This window comes from Notothenia rossii (genome assembly GCF_949606895.1).
Source record: "Notothenia rossii genome assembly, chromosome: 2".
In the NCBI taxonomy this organism is placed as follows: domain Eukaryota; kingdom Metazoa; phylum Chordata; class Actinopteri; order Perciformes; family Nototheniidae; genus Notothenia; species Notothenia rossii.
Genome location: NC_136904.1, coordinates 57,806,390 through 57,829,468, shown reverse-complemented (window position 1 = coordinate 57,829,468; position 23,079 = coordinate 57,806,390). Strand labels below are relative to the sequence as shown.

Sequence of the window (23,079 nt, the reverse complement as noted above, 5' to 3'; positions counted from 1 at the left end):
GGGATGTGAGTGAGGGACACGGCTTAGAACGGGCGTGTCGCCTGGCAGGACAGGAGAGTGTGTGCACCAGTCTGCTTTGATCTATGAATTCATGTCCGTGACACTCACTGCTGCCCACAGCTGTTTTATAGAAGGAAATTCCTTCACTTCATGAAAGTGTTTTAACCACACACACCTCTACACACACATGACGGGTGTTATTTTCCCCATAAGGAACAAGTCGCTGCAAATTATCCCGCTTATTACACGGCCACATTCTCAACAAAGTAACGACATGACTCCCAATATTAATTTAAATGCTTTTATGGATTTAGAAAATGTTTTTATTGATTTAAAAAATAGTTGTATGTATTGATTTAAAAAATAGTTGTATGTATTGATTTAAATTTACATGCATCCGCTAAGAAAAATAATCCGTTGTTACAGTTTTTTAAACAGTCTGAATGAAACGGCAGCTCTCAGCTGTGTATTTACACAACTAATGGCCCATCAACCACAGCTCTCTCCCCCCCTCCCCCCTTGATCTTTCTTCTCCAGCAGCTAAATTAACGGTAGGTTACTCTGAGTGACAAGCTTACAGTTAGACACAACACTGTCATTGCAAGTGACCCTCAGTTAGTCGACTTTTATGTTCAACTGCTAAATTCGTTACTGATAAAAAAAGGGCTTCTACTGTACCTAATTAGCTTAACACTAGAACCGCCAGAGGTTTTTGTATAGGCCTACCTAAACCCGTCAAATCCCGCGATTAGAATGCAATTTGTAACAACATAGGGTGCTACATAACACACTTTCAGGAAAAGTCACGGACTGGGAGACTTTAATATTTTATTGAAAAAAAGTTACATTGCACACACACAACACACATCACACAAATTGACCCGATTGGCGGTTCTAGTGTTAAATAAACTCACTAATTAATGAAACCAGTTCAATACGCATTATTCTTATTCTTATCATTCTTTATGAGCGCAGAAATAGTCTTAAAATCAGATCTGTTTTTTAAATGAAATCTGACGGCAGGCAGTTAGCTCTGATCACCTATAAATGCGCCGCACCTAATCGCTGGCCATTCAGCCACAGACACTGTTCGAAATGGGGGGGAGCTAGGGGGAGCTTGGCTCCCCCGAAGAGGGAGGGAGCTCCCCTGAAGGCTGACTTTGAGATAAATAGGGGGAGCCCAAAACAATCGTGCATATTTGTGTCACACAGATTAGAAATGTTGAGTTTCTGTAAATAACAGTTCTTGAAATAAATAATAGTTATTGTTCATTACAGTTTCTGAATATTTGTTTTATATTTGTGAATATGTCTGGGTGTTGCCATCTGTACGTGGCGGCGCTGCATTCTTACTTACGTTGCTATGGTTATGGCGGTGATGCCGGCGCGGTATTTGAAATGTTCATATTGATATTTTTTTAACTCTGGCTTTGTAATAAAAAAATATGGCAAAACGAAAACAGCCAAGCGTCACAGCTTTTGGATTCACAAGCAAAGAAGCGAAGGAGTCTAAAAATGACAACGTGAACGGAAAACAACTTTTAGTTGGCCGGCTGTAAGCGGCGTTAGGGTCGAGCTTGACAGCTCCACACCGAGGGAGAGGCCTGCCGATGCGGAGCCTGAAGAGGCTTCAACAACGGCCACATCCGTCGGCATAGTGACACCGTCTGTATTAGTAGAAGAGTGTTTTTATAGCAATTGATCGCATCCGCACTGCTGCGCCAGTCAACAGAGCGTGCGTGTGACATATTTAGTAGCAGGATGTGCTCTGAAAAATAGGGCTCCCCGAAAGCAAATGGGTAATTCGAAAACTGACAGAGCTCCCTCTATACAAATCAAACTGTAGACGGTGTGAAAGCACCTATTGTTTTAAATAATGGTCGGAATGTGACCTGTGAGCCTTCTGAATTACCGTGGGACAGCACATTCTAAACTAAAATGTTCAATCAATAAAGTAACATCTTATCTTATCTTAATAATATCTTCATATTAATAATAATAATAAATCATACAGTATGTGTCCGAAAGGGAGCAGGAGGAAGCAAACACAAAAATATACTGCATATTAAAGCAAACGATTGTAAAGGTTAAAGTATGAGCATAACAAATAAAGAAGTGTAATGTAAACATTTACATTATAATTATGATTATTTAATATATAAAGACTATATATTATTGAATTACAAGATTAGATATACTTCAGTTGATCTAAAATATTGATGTGTTCAAATGCTCTTCAAAACACAACTGAAAATCCATGAAACTTGTCTTTCTGTATTTGTGAATGAAGCGCCATCTCCTGGTTAAAACCTGAAATTGAAAATCTGGCAACGCCCTCTTGGAAAATAGTGGGAGGGCTTAACATTCCTCTATACTGGTCTTTGGCAGGTGGTAGGCAGGAAGCTGTAAGCTGGAGTCTGAAATTCAGTGCTCCATCTGTATGTGTTCTTTTCCCGTTAAGGGCGCTCTCAGAGTGATCAAAAGCAACGTTATTGAGAGCAGTAGGAATGTGTGGCTGAGGCTGATGATGTGCAAGATCTACGAGTGTATGCTGCGAGACGGTTGGACGGTTACAGCAAACCTCGATCAGTGCTGCTGTTATTTTAAGATACGTTGCTGTTTCTGCAGTTTCGGTCATTGGTACACAGTGGAACAGACTCTTTTTTCTTAGTAGAAGCAAGACGATCATTTTAAACCAATATTGTGAGACATGCCTTTGGTTTATTTGGTATGTAGCCGTGTAATAAATAAACTGTACAAATATTACCATGATTTGACAATATTTAGCTGTAATATTTTACAATAAATGACTGTTTAACACTTTACAGTCTTTACCTGTAATGTTCACAATATTATACTGTAATTTTGAATTTCACAGTGAAATTAATACAGGCACATTTAATTACTGTGAATGTACTGGATCAATGATTACCAGGACACAACATGTTACTGTATTATTTCATAGTAAAATACTGTATTCAGACCATCCTCTGTGATAACACAACAAATTAAGTGATTTTCTTGCTTTTGTCACTCTTGCTTGGCTTTAAAATACTACTTTCTTTCTTTGTTGCAGGTTTTAGTTAAATTGAAAGGGGCACCGCTGCATCTGCCTTCAAATAAACGATGCAACATATACCTACATCTATGTAACATTGAAATTGTTGTCTTGGTTTATTGTTTTCAGGTGCTTCCTGGGCCTTAATCCTGAGACGGGCTCGAAAGCCAAAAAGAGGCATGGCAATTCAAATCCCCATGTCAGCACATTCTTCAGAAAAACTGTTGACTTCGAGTGGATGTCTGTGTAGACATGTGTTACGTGCTCCCCTCCTTGTTTTCTTTGTCTCCCTGCTACAGGTGCACCTGGTCTGCCCCTAGCTCCGCCTCTGCCCAGGTGCACCTGGTCTGCCCCTGGCTCCGCCTCTGCCCATGTGTTACAAATTCCACTCAACCGTGTTATATAAAGAGAAGTTAGAGGAGAAGGATGTCTCGCCTGTCCTAACGCCGGGAGACACTCTCCTTAGAATACCTCTTTGCCATTTTGAGCTGTAGGCTATATTTTTTCAGATGTGTTTAGCCTGGAGGACCTGGTAGTCCAGTTTTTGCTGCTTTATTTTGTTTCCCATAGGGTTTATATTTGATTTCTGGTTAGGGGGGGAAGCTCTGGGTCCTACGGTCCATGGTGTGGCCGGGTGTGGCTGGCTCGGGTTCCCTCCTTCTGTTTGTCCCTTTTGGCCAGTCCTCCAGACCTCTTTTTGTTTCCCGTTTCGCTTGTGTGAGCAAACGGCTGATCATCAATAAATGCTCGTTACCAAGTACCGGTTATTGCGTGTATTCTTTCATGTTGCGGGTCTCAGCACGAGCCACTACAGCGGAGTAGAGGTTGGGGCCGTAACAACATGTCCAAGACACTGTGAAATGTACTTTGCACTTCAATGGAGTAATACAAAGTTAAAACGGGCATTTTCTTTGTTTTTCTTTTTCGATTGAGCTGATTGAATTGTGTAGTTATGGTATAATCAGTGCTTGAATTGGGCCGGTACTCACCGGTACGCAGTATCGGCACTTCTAATTTGTACCCATGTGGTACCGGGACTTCTTAAAGAGTAAAATGCCGGTATTCAGCCGCCGGCGGCACGTCATGACGCATGACAACAAATATGCCCAGCGTAGCAACGAGCAACAAAGTAAAATCAGGCATGGCAAAACACAAAAATCCCTCTGCACAAAAACCTTCTAACAACATCAATAATTCCAAAAAGACCAACAGAAAAACCAGAACCTAAATGCACACAAACTAATCAACTGAACAAGACACAGGTGAGAGGGGAGGAGACAACACCGGCACCAGGTGCACACAATCAGCAGAAACAGACAAGATGGGAGGGGAAACACAGAGACAGGAAAACAAAGAAAGAACCAGACATGACAGAAACAAAACACAGATTGTAATAAATATACAGTAAAGAGAAAAACCCACCAGCATTATGGATATATGACTTTGAGCCAAATACTTGTTTTTGGGCTGTATAAATAAATTGACTTGAAGCAGTTGCTGATTTAGAGTACTGGCACCTTTTTTATTCCAATTCAAGCAATGGGTACAATCCCAGTTAACTAGTCAAATTTATAATATATTATCGTATTATTTACATTTGTATATTTATAGTAAATTACTGGCTAATGTGTTGCATTACTCCTACAGTAATAGTGTGAAAATACAGGTAATTGCTGTAATGTATGTACAGCAAGGTACCATAATACCACAGCTCTGTACTGCTATATCACAGTAATTCCATGGGCATGGCAACTGTAAAATCACTGTTAAGAACTCAGACACTCAGGATGAAGGACCCAATTGCACGACCCGGGAGAAAGAGGTAAAGTATTGGTAAGATACTTTATTTTCCAAAAAAACAGCAAGATGAACAAAAAAAGTTACTATCGAATCTCTAGTTGAGATGACAAAAATTGAGAACAAAATGAAAGTGCTCACGTAGTGAGGATCAAAACTTTACAAGAGCACAAAGAGAGCATAAACCTGACCATGGCAAGAGACAAGACGAACTGACAAAGAACACTTCTTCTTCTTCTTCTCTTTTTTAATGGCGGGTCGCAAACAGCTTTTGGTTGCATACCGCCACCTACTGTACACGAGTGTGTATCATCATGTCAGTCCTCTAATAAACCAGCATATCAAAAAGAAAACCATAAAATAAAATAAAATAAAATAAATAAAACAAAACAAAAAACAAATCATCCATGGTCTACTGTTAAATTATTTTCCCTATCCCAGTTTCCCTCAAAAAGGTGAACAGTGCTTTTCTGATAGCTCTTACTCCTTCTCCTTCTGTTCCCAGAATACCCGCTACATTCCACTCCCTCTCTGCCTCTAAAACTGTATCCCTTAATTTCCCTCTTTCAACTCTATAGGTGACACAATGTAATAAAATATGTTCCACATTTTCCCTAACTCCACAGTTCCCACACTTGTCACTGTCACTTTTCCCCATGACATACAGCGTACCATTTAATGCAGTGTGATTTAGTCTGAGCCTAGCTATCATTACTTCCTCCCTTCTGTTTCTTTCTTTATAAATATTAATTGTAATTGTCTTTTGCACTTGATGGTATTCTTTGCCTTTCTGGTCTTTCTCCCACCTTTTCTGCCAGATCTCCATCCCTTTCTTCTTAATAACTGCTTTTCCTTCTCCTTTTCCAAGTTGAACTGGTAATGTGATTTCCTTTTGTAGTGCACTTTTTGCTAATCTATCAGCACACTCGTTCCCTTTCACCCCCTCATGCGCAGGCACCCAGCAGAACTGCAGATCTATGCCGCTTCTGTGAAGTCTTAACAGGCTGTGATTGATTTCTATGAGTATGTCTTCTCTGGCAGTTGTTGTTGACTGTATGCTTTGTAAACTGGATAATGAATCTGTGCATATCACCACCCTGTCTGGTCTGACCTCTTCCACCCACTGTAATCCTATTACTACTGCCAGCATTTCTGCTGTATACACTGAAAGTTGGTCTGATGCTCTTTTTGATATTGACACTTTAAATTCTGGGATATATATACCAATTCCGACACACTCTTCTTTGTTTTTAGAACCATCTGTATATATTTTGAGGTAATTGTGATAATTATTCCTGAGGTACAAACTTGTTTTGAGTCCTACTTCATTTATTTGCCACTCTCTTTTCTTTTCTACAATACTCACATCTATATTTACTATTGGAAAGAGCCATGGGGGTACACTACTGAATGGATTTGATGGTGAAAACTCTAACTCATGCATGCCGTATGTCCTTATTTTTTCTTTATTTGTCCATCCAAACCCACGCCCCTGAAACTTAGAATATTCCCAGCACTCCTGTAGTATTTTGTTTGTGATATTTCCTTCCCCACTTCCTTTTAACCTGACCCAATAAGCAAGAGCAATTTTCTCTCTTCTTAGCTCCAATGGAGTCTCTCCTGCTTCAACTAATATTGCATTAGTAGGGGTTGACTTAATTGCACCTATACACAACCGTAACGCTTTATATTGTAACCTATCAATTTTTAGTAATGACGTTTGTGCTGCTGCTGCATATATTAAACACCCATAATCCAGTGTTGTCCTCATAATTGCCCGATAGATGTCGATTAATGCCTGTTTGTCTGCCCTCCAGTCACATCCAGCCACTGCTCTTAATAGGTTCAACACTTTTTTGGATTTTGTTTCCAAATGTTTAATATGAGTTTTCCATGTACATTTACTATCTAACCATAGCCCCAGATATTTAAATTCATTGACCTCACTCATCGGCTTTCCATATAATGTAAGCTTCTCAGTCTCCATCTTGCGTTTATTCGTAAATTTCATAAAGCAAGATTTGCTTGCTGTGACAAAGAACACATTGGAGACAGGGGAATTTAAAAGCAGCATAACAAGACACAGGTGGGGACAATCAGGGGCGGGGCTGACGCTGATGAGGGCGGGAGACACACACCAGGATAGGAAGTGGGAGACAAGACAGAAAATAGTTAAACAAAACATGAAACATGACTCGACTCAACATTTATGTCGGTGCACAACAGTCGCAGTATTTAGTTGTACTTGTATTCTAATTTACTGTAAAATATCTACAGTAAATTACTGTGAAATCCATGCAACTAGTAGCCAGTAATTTACTGTAATCTTACAGCCAAACATTTTACAGTGTGGGATAATTTATCAAGACACTTCGCTTCGGGATCCTGGTTGCCCTGTCTTTGTTCTTTTTCATAAATGACCACATTGCTGCACATTATCCCTGACCTACTGACTTACATTTCTACTGGGCCAGAAACACAAGGACTTGGTGCCCCTGAGAGGAGCGTTGGACAAGAGACAAGAAATAACAACAACAGAAAATACTTATTAAGGAGGATGTGTCTCAGTCAGACATCTCGGCTCAATGAGACTACACTTCAACTCTCCACAGTGGAAACAATAACAGGAGAGCCTGCAATAACTCCAGTGTGATCTCAAACCAACACTCCAGTTCAGGGAGACGCATTTGACAGATCTAAATAATTTCAAACTCCCCATCTCATGTAAATGTCAACGAAAAAGCTCAGAGGCATCAATCTCAACAGAGAGGGCTATAGACTAGCAAACACTCCAAACACGATTGGGTATAATGACAGGAAAATAAATATGAAAGGGATGTGGATTGCTTGTATTCAACAGGCCAGGAAATCCTCAAAAGGACTGTTGTCATTTAGGAACTGTACCCACGGTGAAACAAAACCCAGTCCTCTCTGCATAATTTATATGCAGCGCATGTATCAAATCAATGGTTATACAAAACACTTTACAGCTGAAGTCATTGGAAAATGGGGCTACTGTCCTTCTGAGTTGACCACAGTTCCATCTATAAAGCCCCCGGGTATAAAGGTGACTTGCAATCTCAGATGTGATTAACAGAGACTCAGCCATCCCAGGATTTACCACTGCTTTGAAAGAATAAGAATTAAAGGAATTCTCCCATTAGATGATGCTGTTACCAAACTCATACAACCCGCTTCTTTCCCATGAACTAAACCTCGCTGTGTGAAGAAAAAATATGAACTTTCAGGAAATATGAGGTTAAGTCTTGATATCATTGTTTCCCTCAATGCTGCATCATTATGTTTTATGAGGATCAATCATCTGAACAACATCTACGAGAAAATCAGAGTCCTTAAAATAATAATAATATTGATCATCATCTTTCTTTAGCTTGTGTTCCTGGTAGGGTCTCCCATGGCAAATTGGTCTCAGGCAAGGGGCCATACTAAGATTGGTTCAAAAGACCTAATGAAAGACGACACAGGAAGTGAGGATACCCGGCCCGGATTAAGCCAGGGGTCCCCTTCTGGAGCCAGGCCCAGAAGGAGGACTCGTTGGCGAGCGTGTGGTGGCCGGGCTTGCCACAGAGCCCAGCCAGCCACAACCCGAAAAGGCATTGGGGCAACACCTCCGCTTCTCCGTTCCGCGGGCCCACCACCTACGGAAAACAGCGATGGGGTCGGGTGCGCTGCCAGAAGGGTGTCATTGAAAGCAGAGGGTCTCGACGGACCAGACCCGGGCAACAGAAGCTGGCTTTGGGGACGTGGAACGTCACCTCTCTGGGGGGGAAGGAGTCGGAGCTTGTGCGGGAGGTGGAGCGTTACTAGTTGGTTATCTGTTTGGGCTCACCTCTATACACAGCGTCGGCTCTGGAACCTTACTTCTGGATAGGGGTTGGACTCTATTCTTCTCCTGAGTTGCTCAACGTGTGAGGCGCCGGACGGGTGTGGGGATACTCACAAGTCCCCGGTTTGGTGCTTCGAGAGTTTAGTATTATGGACATCGTCATCTTGTTTTTTACAGAATTAACAAGATCAAAATACAGACAGCACCATGATCAGACATGGCCATGGTAGCATCTGGTCAATACACATTTTACAAAAAGAACCTCACGCTTTCTTGAAGGATACTTTAAAGGTGACCTATCATGCAAAATGCACTTTTGTACGTCTTTTATACATGAATATGTGTCCCTGGTGTTCCAGGGAACTCACCAAGTGTCAGAAAACACAACCCTCTCTATTTTCCTCCATACCCAAATCTCTTAAAAAGGGGCTCCAACGGATCTGATACAGACTGATCCAGATTTGAACACTTCTATGACGTCACAGAAGTGACGCTACGGCTATTGGGCCAACTCCACCAATCAGGAGGAGACAGCCACGGACATTGCCGTTCGAAAGCGCTGGAGACGCTATAGTACATATGCCAGGCCTGTAGATGATGCTGTTCTCACAGAATCAGCCCATGCAAAGACAGTGTTAAATTGAGCGAAATGAGGAATGGCTAAAATGCATGATCTGTTTGGTATTTTGAAAAATAAAAAGTATAAATATGCCTTATATATGTATGGTCCTACACTATATTGTTCAAATATAGCATGATAGGTCCACTTTAAACTAGCAATTGAGACCGGTAAATACTTTGGAACAATTACTGATGCTTTAAATCTAGCGAGAAAAGTAATATTTGTATAGACTTCTATACAAAGTGCAGGTTTAAAGCACTTAAGAATTGGCTTGACTTTTCAAACCTTCTATTTGAGTCAAGAAAATCTATAATCCCAAATAACAACAATTACCCTTTTTTGCTTTGCTTTTTAAATTCCAGGTGTTGTGCATGCTTATTTACCACCAGTCTAACTCAGAAACTTTGAATAAAGAAAATCCACCGCTAGTATTTCTAGTAACACGTTTACTTTTCTTTCTTTGAAAAGTCCAATTGACTGCTGTGAAAAAGAGCCGTTACAGCAACTTTGAACTGTATATCACTGTATTCTCTGCAAGGAGAGTCATTGCTATTTGTTTGGATGTCGCCAACATTCTTAGGAGAACTATCAAACAAAAAGGTCTTTGCTCTAACTGCCAAATGACCTCACTTTTGTTCAAAATGCATGTGAGACATGTGTAGTTTCTAAGGTATTAGAACGTTGGTGTTCTGGAAGGGGCTTAGCATAGGTTAAATTCCCTTGGGATGCTCTCAATAACTGTTTTACAATCAATAGTGTTTAAGTTTCCAACCCTGCTTCAAAGGTCCATCATACAAGATAGGGGATCTATAAGCAGCTGCTGATAATAACATTCATCATTATGGTTTACTAATTGTTGTCTTTTTGTCCTCTAGGTTGCACTGCCACGTCTACAGTAGCGCAGAATGGGCAGAGGAAACAGGATTGGGCCTCAAGTTTTTTGCAACCAATATACATTCTCCTACAAACTTGGGATAGGAGGGTGAGTGAACAAGTTATCCATTGGTTGGAACCTACATTCCCATTGTTAGACGTACTCAATCCTGCACACTAATCCTTCAAATTGACAATGTGAACATATGTCGCCATTTTGTAATTTCTGTTATTTTCAGTTGAGAATGTTTCAAAGTAATCTTAAAAAAGTAAACTTACTTTTAGTTTCTACTGTTTATAAGTAGATTTCTAAATATTAAATTTTCATTCATTAATGGTTGTAGAATTCAACAAATATTTAATTGTTCCCGACAGAACATTTTGTTCTGTCATTTTATTTAACGTGTTTGATTGGAAAATGTTAGAAAAAAGCTGCTAAATAACTGTAATCTCCCTGTAGAACTTTAGGTTCTGTATTTATTTTAGTGTTTGATCATAAAAATCTAATGAAAGAAATTGTAAAAAACAGTTTTTCTCATCAGAACTTTATTGAATTTTAATGTAACATTTTAAGACAATGGATTTTGAAAAGAGAGGAATCATCTGTAACAAAACAGTGTTTTCCTGTAAAATCTTTAGGGAAAATTCCTGTATTCATTCAAGCATTTTTCTATGAGTATATATTTTCGGCGTTGCAGTTTGTAGACAGTCCCTAAGCACTCCTCTCCCTCCTCCAGCTGCAGATTGTGACCAATTCTTGATGTTAAACTCTGAATACGGCGCGTATCAAACTGTTCTGATAAAAACGACTCTGTAGCTCGTTGTCTACCTTGCTATGTAAAGTCATGTTGTTTGTATTTTTACAACATTATGTTCATGAGTTATTGACGTGCATGTCGCCTCGCTCTGAGTGTTCCCTTGAGATGTCTTTCACTTATGTGAAACCCGTGCCTATTGCCAAGCACTGATGTTATATCTTTATATTTTAGGCCAAGCTCAAAGTAAAAATCGATGAACCGCTCCATTGTTGTGGTTTCTGTGTTGCCGAACTGACCCGGAAGTACATTGAGCTAAATGAAAAGTTTTGCAAAACATATATAGATTTTGTTTTTTTCAACCAATTTGTTTGTTCTTCTCCATGACCCCTAGGGGGCTCCGTGGTTTAGAGGTTGCAGATAGTGCAGGAAAAAAATATTGAGAAAATTTGTGCAATAGCAGAACCAACCACATGCTACAACTTCCTAAAGTTATTTGCAGTGTCAGCAGCTGTTTTTACAACTTACCACTGATCCACTTGGCATCCGGATCATGTAACTGGAAGTCTCTTTGAAACAGGTCATCCAGTGTCAGCTCTGAACCAAAAGGTTTACCAGCATCATCTACAGGAGAAAAAAAATAATTATAATATAAACAATGAATTATCCCTAAAAATAAAAAAGGCGGAGCTCACAAGGCCCCCGGAGCGGACAGTGTGAGATGGATTTCCTGCTGTGTTTCCCTGGATGCTTAATATAGACCATGCAGACCCCCCGCAGCAACTAGGAAACGACACCAGTAATCCTCCTCACACTGTCCGCTCCTCGGGCCCCACAGGGCGACCAGCGAGCCCCACAACGTCCCGCCAACACGGCACCCAGACCCCACGCAGCATTCTCATCTGTTTGTCATTACTGGTGTCATTTTCTGGTTGCTAACAAACGCCATTGTAAAACATAAACACTGACGTTCCGCTGTAACGGTGATTGACTCATCAGAACAGAGTGGGCGAGCTGACCAATCAGAGCACAGTGGGCTCATAGGGAGGGGGGGCAGGAGCTCCAACAAGGCGTGTAGGACAGAGAGTGAATACACATACTATACAGAGATGCTGTATGAGAAACCAATGTGATTTTGTAACATTGAACAATGTAAATATATTCTACTAGACCTCAACAATGGAAATATGATCAGTAGAAATGGCCAAAACATGGGACCTTTAAGTTTTATAGTGACGCTTAAAATGCAGCTACGCACGTTGTACAAAATCCCAAGCTATATCAAAACCACAGATGTTTTCAAATGTTTTTACATACTGTATAAGCACACACAAAATGACAAGTGATGAACAGTGAATGGATGAGGTAACATTTCTTAAGATACAGTGGAGGAAATAAGCATTTGATCCCCTTGCAAAATATTTGTTAGTACTTGGTGGAGAAACCCTTGTTGGACACAAAGAGGTCAGACACTTCTTGTAGTTGGTCTCCAGGTTTGTGCACATCTCAGGAAGGATGTTGGTCCACTCCTCTCTGAAGATCCTCTCCAAACCCTTAAAGTTTTGAGGCTGATGCTTGGCATCTGGAAGCTTCAGCTCCCTCCACAGATTTTCTATGGGATTAAGGTCCGGAGACTGGCTAGGCCCCTCCATCACCTAAATGTTCTTCTTCTTTAGCTACTCCTGTGTTGCCTTGGCCGTATGTTCAGGGTCATTGTCCAGCTGGAAGACCCCTCCATAACGCATCTTCAGTGTCCTGGCTGAGGGAAGGAGGCTATCGGCCAAGATGTTACGGGACATGGCCCCGTCCATCCTCTCCTCGATGCAGGGAAGTGGTCCTGTCCCGTTAGCAGAGAAACACCCCCAAAGCAGAATGTTTCCACCTCATTGCTGATGGTGGGGATGGTGTTCTGGGGTTATAGTCAGCATCGCTCTTCCTCCGAACACAGCGGGTCAAGTTGATGCCAAAGATCAATATTTGTGTCTCAACTGACTGTTACAATCTGTCTGTGTTGTGTTTTTGTCATGTCTGGTTCTGTCTTTAGTTTCTTGTCTCTGTGTTTCCCCTCCCATCTTGTCTGTTACTGCTGATTGTGTGCACCTGGTGCCCTGTGTTGTCTCCTCCCCCCTCACCTGTGTCCTGTTCAGTTGATTAGTTTGTGTGCATTTGGGTTCTATTTCGTATATGGCTTCGCCCTCTAAGGCTATCGCTATTGGGTAATCCCCCTGCGCCCCCGTGCAGCACTGAAACACTTGTAGTCCACGCCCACCCGCAAGGTGGGCCCCACCCTCGGGCCTCCTTCCGGTATAAATAGGAAGGAGGCCCGGCAATCTGCTCCCTCTTTTTTTCAGCAAACCAGCACAGTTACTGAAGCACAGCAATTGAGAATCATCATGAGCAACAACTGCGTCCGTGATTGTCCCTCATGTGGCTCTGGGTTCATAATGAGTTATGACCTGCAGAGATAAAAGCAGTATGCGAATCCTGCCGGGGGTCAGAGCACGCGTACGCGGCTCTAAACCAGCAGGTAGCATGCACTGCGCTCGTCTCCCCTCGGGCGACAGGAAGCGGAGAGTGGACACTCTTGCTGCTGTGGCCGAGGAGGACGATTGGCCCGTCCAGGCTTACGAGCCCGCGGACGGGGCCTCGTGTCCCTGGTGCAGAGTGCCGGGCAGGAGTCCGAAGCAACTCCTGCCCCGCCTCCCTCCACGGTTCACCGTTCTGTTCTCCCCTCCCTCCTCTCCCCCGGACGGGGGAGATAGAGTCGGAGCAGGGTGCCAGATTGGCGGCCGAACATGCTTTCCCCCTCTCCGTCACCACAGCGCGGCGGCGTCTGTTATGGAGACGGCCAGAAAAGTGCTACTGGACGCTTCAATCAGCCCGGACGGGCTGTTCGGACCCCAGTTCCACGCCATGGTGGAGTCCATGAAGACGGCCGCAGAACAGGTGGACGGCATTCGCCAACATGTACAGCTGGCTCCAGTCGATGAGCTGCCACAGCGGCACCAACGCCCGCAGCAGCCGGCCACAGGAGGCCGCAAGCGGAGAGACGCCCACAGCAACCGCCCCGGCGGCTGCAGGGGCTCCGTCTCACGTCCCCGCTCCCCCGCCACCCCAGAGACAGGGTCTCCCGGCGGCAAGTCAAAGGGGAGTGAGGCTCCCCCGCTCCTGGTCTGCTCCGCGAAAGCCTCCGAGGAAGCGGAGCCGGTAATTAAGCCGGCTGCCACTAATCTGTTGATTAAGTAGACAGCAGGGCTCCCTGCAGAAGCCTGCTGGTTTTAACCTATCGGTTAATAAACCTGCAGAGCTCGCGGCATTCCCCTGTCCGAGATACGCCTCCTACACACGGTCATAATAAACCCATGAGCGCCGTTATAACGCCTCATGTGGGCAGCACTGCACACACCTCCACTCATCCCCTGAGCGTGTACACGTCTCATGATGAGAGTCAGAGTGAGACGCAGCGTGTGGAGGCCCCCGCGCAGCCCGTTCGGTCCAAGCCCACCTGGGGTTGCCTCACGCCCTGTGTAAACCAGCTGCCTATAACCTGTCGGTTAATAGCCAGCAGGGCTCGTTGCTAAAGCCTGGTTTTAACCTGTCGGTTAATACATTTCAGAGCGCGCTAATTAAACCGGCTGCCACTCATTTGTTGATTAGTAGACAGCAGGGCTCGCTGCAGAAGCCTGGTTTTAACCTGTTGGTTAATAAACTACAGAGCTCGCGGCATTCCTCTGTCCGAGATACGCCTCGTACACACGGCCTTAATAAACCCATGAGCGCCGTTATAACGCCTCATGTGGGCAGCACTGCACACACCTCCATCCATCCCCTGAGCGTGTACGCGCCTCATGATGAGATTCGGAGTGAAACGCAGCGTGTGGAGGCTTCCTCGCAGCCCTTTCGCCTCACAGTGGCGGCAAGGGCAATGGCATCACAGAGAAGCCAGAACGGGGGAATGAGCAGTATTCCAGGCTGAGTGCCCCCAGCGGCAGCGCCCGCAGCGCCAGGGCTCGCTGCAAGAAGCCTGCTGGTTTTAACCTATCGGTTAATAACCTGCAGAGCTTGCTAATTAAGCCGGCTGTCACTAATCTGTTGAATAAGTAGACAGCAGGGCTCGCTGCAGAAGCCTGCCGGTTTTAACCTCGGTTAGTAACCTGCAGAGCTCGTGGCATTCCTCTGTCCGGGATACGCCTCCTACACACGGGCATAATAAACCCATGAGCGCTGTTATAACGCCTCGTGTGGACAGCACTGTACACACCTCCATCCATCCCCAGAGCGTGTACGCGCCTCATGATGAGAGTCGGAGTGAAACGCAGCGTGTGGAGGCTTCCTTGCAGCCCTTTTGCCTAACAGTGGCGGCGAGGGCAATGGCATCACAGAGAAGCCAGAACGGGGGAATGAGCAGTATTCCAGGCTGAGTGCCCCCAGCGGCAGCGCCCGCAGCGCCACGGCGCCAGGGCTCGCTGCAAGAAGCCTGCTGGTTTTAACCTATCGGTTAATAACCTGCAGAGCTCGCTAATTAAGCCGGCTGTCACTAATCTGTTGATTAAGTAGACAGCAGGGCTCGCTGCAGAAGCCTGCCGGTTTTAACCTCGGCTAATAACCTGCAGAGCTCGCGGCATTCCTCTGTCCGAGATACGCCTCCTACACACGGGCATAATAAACCCATGAGCGCTGTTATAACGCCTCGTGTGGACAGCACTGCACACACCTCCATCCATCCCCAGAGCGTGTACACGCCTCATGATGAGAGCCGGAGTGAAACGCAGCGTGTGGAGGCTCCCTGGCGTGGCTCGTTGCCATGACGACCACAGAACATCTCGAGCATGTGCGCCCACTCTTAGAGTGTTTCTCAGAGTGGCAGCGCGTGTGTCTGATGGACAGATGGATGAGCAGGCTGATCAGCAGAGGATACGTCCTGCAGTTCGCCTCTCCCCCCCCCCCCCCCCCCCCCCCCCCCACAGTTCAATGGGATACAGGAAACACTCCTGTCCTCCCAGAAGCTATGTCTTGCGCTCCAATCAGAGCTGCTGGAACTCCTGTTGAAAGAGGATATTTCCAGGGTTCCTCAAAGGGAGGAAAATCAGGGGTTTTCACTCCCGTTATATTTCTAATCCCGAAAAAGACTGGGGGAATGAGACATCCTCGATCTGTCAGTATTCCACATGCTGACGATCAAACAGGTACTGGAATGTTTTCACCAGGACGACTGGTTCACTTCCACCTGAAGGATGCAACTTTCACGTACCCATCATCCCAAAACACAGGAAATTCCTGCGTTTTCCATTCAGGGAATATCAGACGAGACAATCGGATATTTCCTGGCTCCTCGTATTTGTGTAGAGGAGGCTGGAGCCACTACACAGAGGAGGGATGAGAATGTGTTTTTTCTCTGGACGACCTGCTATTTGCTGGCTCGCCCCAAGGAGGAAGTCGCTTTACAGACTGTACATCTCGTATCGCATCTGTCAAAGCCTGGGTTTCATAATAAATTGGAAGAAGAGCTGTCCTCTTCCCTCTCAGACAATCGTTTATCTGGGAGTGGAGTTAAACTCAGCCAGCATGAGAGCGCGACTCTCGCGGCAGCGAGGGGAGGAACTGACAGCTCTCCTCCGGCGTGTCATAACCCACACAGCCCTCTCCGGCGTTGGCGTCAGCTGGTCACTTGATGATCCCCTTGGGTCTCTTCCAACAGGGGGACACTCCAGAGGTGGTTCATTCGCTGCAGAAGCCTGCTGTTTTAACCTATTGGTTTATAAACTGCAGAACTCGCGGCATTCCTCTGTCCCAGATATGCCTCCTACACACGGTCATAATAACCCACGAGCACCGTTATAATGCCTCGTGTGGACAGCATGCACACACCTCTCATCCCCTGGTCGTGTACGCGCCTCATGAGGAGAGAGGAAGTGAAAGGCAGGGTTTGGAAACTCCCTCGCAGCCCTTTTGCCTCACGGGCAGCGGCGGCGGTGGCGTGGCTCGTCACCATGAAGACCATTACGGCACTTCACAGAGAAGCCTCTCCCCACAGCAGTGCCATGGGATACAAGAAACACTCCTGTCATCCCAGGAACAGTGTGTTGCGCGGTTTTTGACCCCCGCTATTTTTTTAAATCTCCTCTGTCCTGTGCGCGCGCTGTCTTGCTAGGTGGCGCGCACGGCTGCCTTGCGCCATTCTCAGCACCTGTTTGTGCACTATAGAGAGCTCTCGATCGGGCAACCTCTGTCTGCACAACGGCTGTCACACAGTTTGTGTGAGGCTGTTTCACAGGCATGTGTCCTCTGGGGTGGAGCCCCCGGAGAACATCAATGCGCACTCCACCAGAGGAATTTCCTCCTCCACGGCTTTGCACGGAGGAATGTGGAGTGGAAGATATTTGCACTGCTGCATCTTGGTCTTCCCCCTGTTCGTTTATTCATTTTTATTTGAGGGATGTCTCCCATTCCTCTCTGACACACCCTGTACTGGGTGTCCTGTCGGAGTGAGTGACGTCAGGGATCCAACTGTGCGCCTCTGTCCTGCCTCTCGGCACGCGGAGAGCGGCCCTTTTCCCCTCTTATAGGAGGGATGTACCTTTTTCCTCTGAGACACTTCGTACGGAGTGCCTGGTCAGAGTGAGTGACGTCAGGGATCCAGCTGGGCGCTCTCCTGCCTGTCTGACACGCAGAGAGCTGCTGTTCCCCCACTAGAGCTGCTGTTCCCCCTCTATGATCGCTGCGCAAGGTGGGACCTTCGTCTCTACTTTCTCACAGCGGCCGGTATGTATTGTTCCCAGCCTTCACACCGTCGGGAAGATAGGCATGTTTTGCTATGTTCCAGGGACGGTGATGCGCCATTACGCATGGCACAACAGGCATGGGGTGTTATTTAGCAGGTGTGTCTGTGCTTCTAGTGCCGGGCGGACCCAGTGGGGCGCAGACTACATCATGCTTCGCCCTTAACCCAATAGCGATAGCCTTAGAGGGCGAAGCCATATACGAAATAGAACTGAGGTTACCTACTGTAACCCCAGCTTCTATGAGTAAATGGCGCAGCCCTCTAAGCGCTGGGCCCCACTGGCTCTACGAATAGCTGAAGAAAAGTTATTTGGTATGGGAGCAGATTGCCGGGCCTCCTTACTATTTATACCGGAAGGAGGCCCGAGGGTGGGGCCCACCTTGCGAGTGGGCGTGGACTACAAGTGTTTCAGTGCTGCGCGGGGGCGCAGGGGGATTACCCAATAGCGATAGCCTTAGAGGGCTGCGCCATTTACTCATAGAAGCTGGGGTTACAGTAGGTAACCTCAGTTCTGGTTTTTCTGTTGGTCTTTGTGGGATTATTTGATGTTGTTGGAAGGTTTTTTGTTCAGAGGGTTTTTTGTGTTTTTGCCTTCCCTTATTTTTACTTTGTTGCTAGTTTTTGCAATAAAAGTATTTTTGAATTTGGATATTCTGCTTTTGGGTCCTGTGTAACTTGCCCTCCAACCGTGACACTGATGACATCATCTTCTCCCAAGCGTTCTCTGAATCATTCAGATGTTCATTGTCAAAATTGCAGGATTTGATCCATTATGGTGTATACCAATAGTTTTCTTGGTGACGGTGCTCCCAGCTGCCTTGAGATCATTAACAAGTTCCTCCAACCCAGTCTCACATCTAAACGTGTAATAACTACGTTGGTCCGCAACTTGGGACGTAGTATTTCTACAAAAACGCCTCTGATATTGTAAGATCCCTACGTTTTTTTTCACCATTAATTTCCAATGGCTGGCGTCTCTATGTCACGTGATCTTCAAATCCCTCCCTGCAGAAAAAAAACAACATGGCCGACCTTCGTTTTATTCTCGGTGGGAAAATGCCTATTTTAAGCTTAGTTTGGCCACTAAAATGCGTTTTGATGTCATTTAATGCGAGACATATGTGTTGCTATTTCAGATTATGTATGCAGTGGATGTACATGATCTTTAGATTGCTAGTTATTACGAAGATTACTTCAGGAAATTGTGTCCATACAACGTTTTCATTATTACCAAGGTGGTTGCAAGGGACGCTGTTATCGATATTATTTCTGTTATGTTGTGTAACTGTTTAATGGTGTTATCTGTATTGCTACCCCCTTCCCCGTCAATGTATAGTGTTGGTCCACAGCGCAAACGTATTAGTTTAACAAAATCCGCATCTAAAATTGTGGCATAGATACGTTATTTTCCCATGTGCAATTCTCCAACCCAATCTCACATCTCACACCACATCGCCAAAAACAAATACCGGAAACAGACGTAGGCAAGATCATAAATATTTCAGCAATCAAACAACATCTTACATTTCTTTTCACATAATACGTCTCCTTGCAGTATCAACACTAATTCGACTGACTTTTATATTTGATCCAATTGTTAGATAGGCTGTATTTACACCATAAAGGTGCACAGCTGATATAAAGGGACACCAAGTGGTTAAAGCGCATTATTGCATTTTATTATTTGTATTATTAGATATTAATAGGATCCCTATAAAGTATATGCATTACTCGTTATTCTCTACTAATAGTTAATTAAAGACTGTATATAATGACTATTTTGCACATCCCTTTCAAGATTTCAAGATTTTCTAAGGTTTATTGACATATCATATACACAACTACGGTGTAGTTATGCAATGAATGAAAAACTTCGGTTGCAGGTTCCTCAACAGTGCATTACAAGACATCTATCAATATGTGTGTATACCTCCACCATTAAACTGTCATATTCTGCTCATTTCTTATACTATCTACATACATATTATAAGAGTATAATTGTTACGGCTGCTGTTTCTGTCTGCTCGTTAATCTGTTTGGGATTGTTTGCAGCTGTGTGCATGTGGGTAATATGTGAATGAGCTGTGTGGTTGCCTCGACGTCATTGGCTGTCATCTCCTGGTCCCGCCCTCGCTGCATCCGAAGAGGTGATTGGATGAGACGTCATCCAATCGAAGTGCACAGCCGGCGCACACCTGCTGGGGAGGAGTACAAAGGCTGGGGACAACTGACACTCTGGAGGCTCTGTTAAGAGGACAGACGCCTCTCGCATTTTGCTCTTCATGCTGTGGTTAATCTTGTGTGTCTATCGCCGTGTGATATTGTGTATTAGTAGGGTTTAGAGTATAGTTAGGATTTGTGACTGTTGCCTTTAGTTTAGCTGTGTTTTGTGTAAACTCCCTCGGTTAGTTGTACCACTCTTGAAGTGAGGTTTTGTTTCGTTCTTTATTTAGTGTGATAGTGTTATTTCCCGTATGCGTTTAGACTCCTTTTTTAGAGTCCTCCTTTAGTTGGTTATTTGTCAACCTGTGCCCTTTTGGCTCTTTTGTTTGTTTCAGGCTGCTTGCCTGCCATTTTGTTCACCTGTTGTGCATTAAAACAGCTTATAACTTTTACCAATTACATACTGGTGTGTGTTGCATTCCTCTTCCCCTAGTTGGGACGTAACAATAATACATATAATATCAGTTAAAATAAGTGCTTCAACATAGTTAACATTGCTGGAGGTATACACACATATTGATAGATGTCTGCAGCCTATCTACCAATTGGATCAAATATAAAAGTCAGCCGAATTAGTATTGATACTGCGAGGAGAAGTATTGTGTGAAAAGAAATGTAAGATCTTGTTTAATTGCTTAAATATTTATGATCCACGTCACGTTTTTAGTTTTGGCGGCAGTTCTTCCAGTTTGTCTAGAAGTCTTCTCATCAGGGCTCTATAAATAGAGAACTACGGCAGATATGTAATATTCAATGCAGCCGAACCGTGTATTACAATGCCGTTATGTGATGACTTTCAAAGAGAAAAGCAAGCACACTCGGAATAAAGTATTATTTTATTTTTAAAAAATGTTTTCGGTCTGTTTCCGGTATTTGTTTATAACGATGTGATGTGAGATGTGAGACTGGAATTGCACAGGGGAAAATAACGTATCTATGCCACAATTTTAGATGCAGATTTTGTTAAACTAATACGTTTGCGCTGTGGACCAACACTATACATTGACGGGGAAGGGGGTAGCAATAAAGATAAGACCATTAAACAGTTACACAACATAACAGAAATAATATTGATAGCAGCGTCCCTAGCAACCACCTTGGCAACAATGGAAACGTTGTATGGACACAATTTCCTGAATTAATCTTCGTAATAACTAGAAAACTAAAGATCATGTACATCCACTGCACACATAATTTGAAATAACAACTCATATTTCTCGCATCAAATGACATCAAAACGCATTTTAATGGCCAAACTAACCTTAAAATAGGCATTTTCCACCATGAATAAAACAAAGGTCGGCCATGTTGTTGTTTTTCTGCAGGCAGAAATTTGAAGATCACGTGACATAGACGCCAGCCATTGGAATGAATGGTGAAGAAAAACGTAGGGATCTTACAATTTCAGAGGCGTTTTTGTAAAAATACTACGTCCCAAGTTGTGGACCAACGTAGTTATTACACATTTTTTTATGAGACTGGGTTGGTTCCTCCTGTGTAGTTCTTGGCTGATCCCTCACCTTTCTCATGATCATCAATACCCAACGGGGAGAGATCTTATGTGGAGCCCCAGATCAAGGGCGACTGATGGTCATTTTATTTTTCTTTCATTTAGAAACACACACATTCTTCTTCTGAATAATCGCACCAACAGTCCTTCTCACCAAGCTGCTTTCTGATGGTCTTGTAGCTAATCCCAGCCTTGTGCAGGTCTATAGTCTTGTCCCTGAGGTCTTTAGACAGCTCTTCAGTCTTGCCCATGGTGGAGGGGTTGGAATCTGATTGGATGATTCTTTGGACAGGTGTTTTTTATACAGGTAACATGTAGATATTAGGAGTAATTTTTTAAAGGAAAAGGACTCATGTAACCGGTCTGTGGGAGCCAGAATCCTTGTTTTCTGCAAGGGGATCAAATACTTATTTCCCAAAGTTAAATGCAAATAAATGTTTATCTTTTATGTACATTTCTGGATTTTCTTTCACTGTTTATATAAACCTACCATTACAATTATAGACTGTCAATGTATTTGTAAGTGGGCAAACTTACAAAATCTGCAGGGGAACAAATACTTATTTCTTCCACTGTAAGTAGCTCTACTGCAAATGGCCAGCGCTTAATTTTGAATGGAATAGAAAGCGTTTTGCTCTGCACTGTGAGTGATGGGTGTGCAGGGAGCCTCACCATTAGACAGCAGAACGATGGAGAGCCCGATGAGAGAGAGCACCCCCGCGATGACCAGCAGAGAGATCCCGATGCCCTTCCAGTTCTTATCTGACCCGATCGGCCCTGTGTCCTACACAGCAAGGGGAACAAAGCATGTCAATACTGTTGAATCATATATCAATAATGCTGAAAGAAAAATACAAAATAATGTATTTAGAGGGTTTTAACCTGTTAAGCCCTGAGCCTGTTTTTCAGGTCTCGGAGTCGAAAAGGACATGCCCTGAACAAATGACTATAACTTCAATTCTAAAAGGGGTAAATTAATAATCTTTTTTCTCAAAGCAATGATAAACCTGTGAGTTGGATGTAGAAAAGTCACAATCAATATAGATGTTTTTATTTTTAAAGTAAATTCAGATTGAACATAGTAAAAAAAATGTAAATTATAGTTTCCGTCCAAAGAAAACCCATTACTTATAGTGAAAACCACCCTTGAATGATGGGAGAGTAGACTAAGAGCATTAGGGATCCAAACTATAACATATAATAAGTACCCCGTGTCAAGATTGATGCCAAACAAGTTAAATTTCACCTTTTTAAAGAGATTTAGCAAACATAACCCACTTCTGGGGTCATTTGGGTGGATTTGCCATATCTCAACCCTGTCTCCTAAAAATGACGTTCCCACTGAACTAAACTGCATTCTCAATTACTTTTAGCTAGAAACTTATTTTCTCCCACGTTACGTTCGTTATGAACGTATCTCAAATACGTTTATTTTCTACATATCTTTGCCATTTATTGTCTTGCTTATAATAATGATAATAGTCATCTATAAATATAATTTTAGAGCACACATTTTAAATCAGTAGACGAGGCTGTAATTTCGCCAGCTGTTACTCTCATGAGCGAGGCAGAAAATAATAGTTTTAACATGCCAAAAAGCTGCTGTGTCGTTT

General features: G+C 43.7%; 1 protein-coding gene across 1 annotated transcript in view; it reads right to left on the bottom strand.

Moving 5' to 3' along the window:
• Positions 1-23,079, bottom strand: part of LOC307028837 (inactive dipeptidyl peptidase 10-like) — a 500,108-nt gene that overhangs the window by 226,566 nt on the left and 250,463 nt on the right. The window contains exons 2-3 of the mRNA XM_079664182.1: positions 22,139-22,250; positions 11,481-11,576 (exon numbers count right to left, since the gene is read on the bottom strand). Of these exons, the coding sequence (XP_079520308.1) occupies positions 11,481-11,576; positions 22,139-22,250 (208 nt within the window). The remainder of the gene's footprint in view (positions 1-11,480; positions 11,577-22,138; positions 22,251-23,079) is intronic.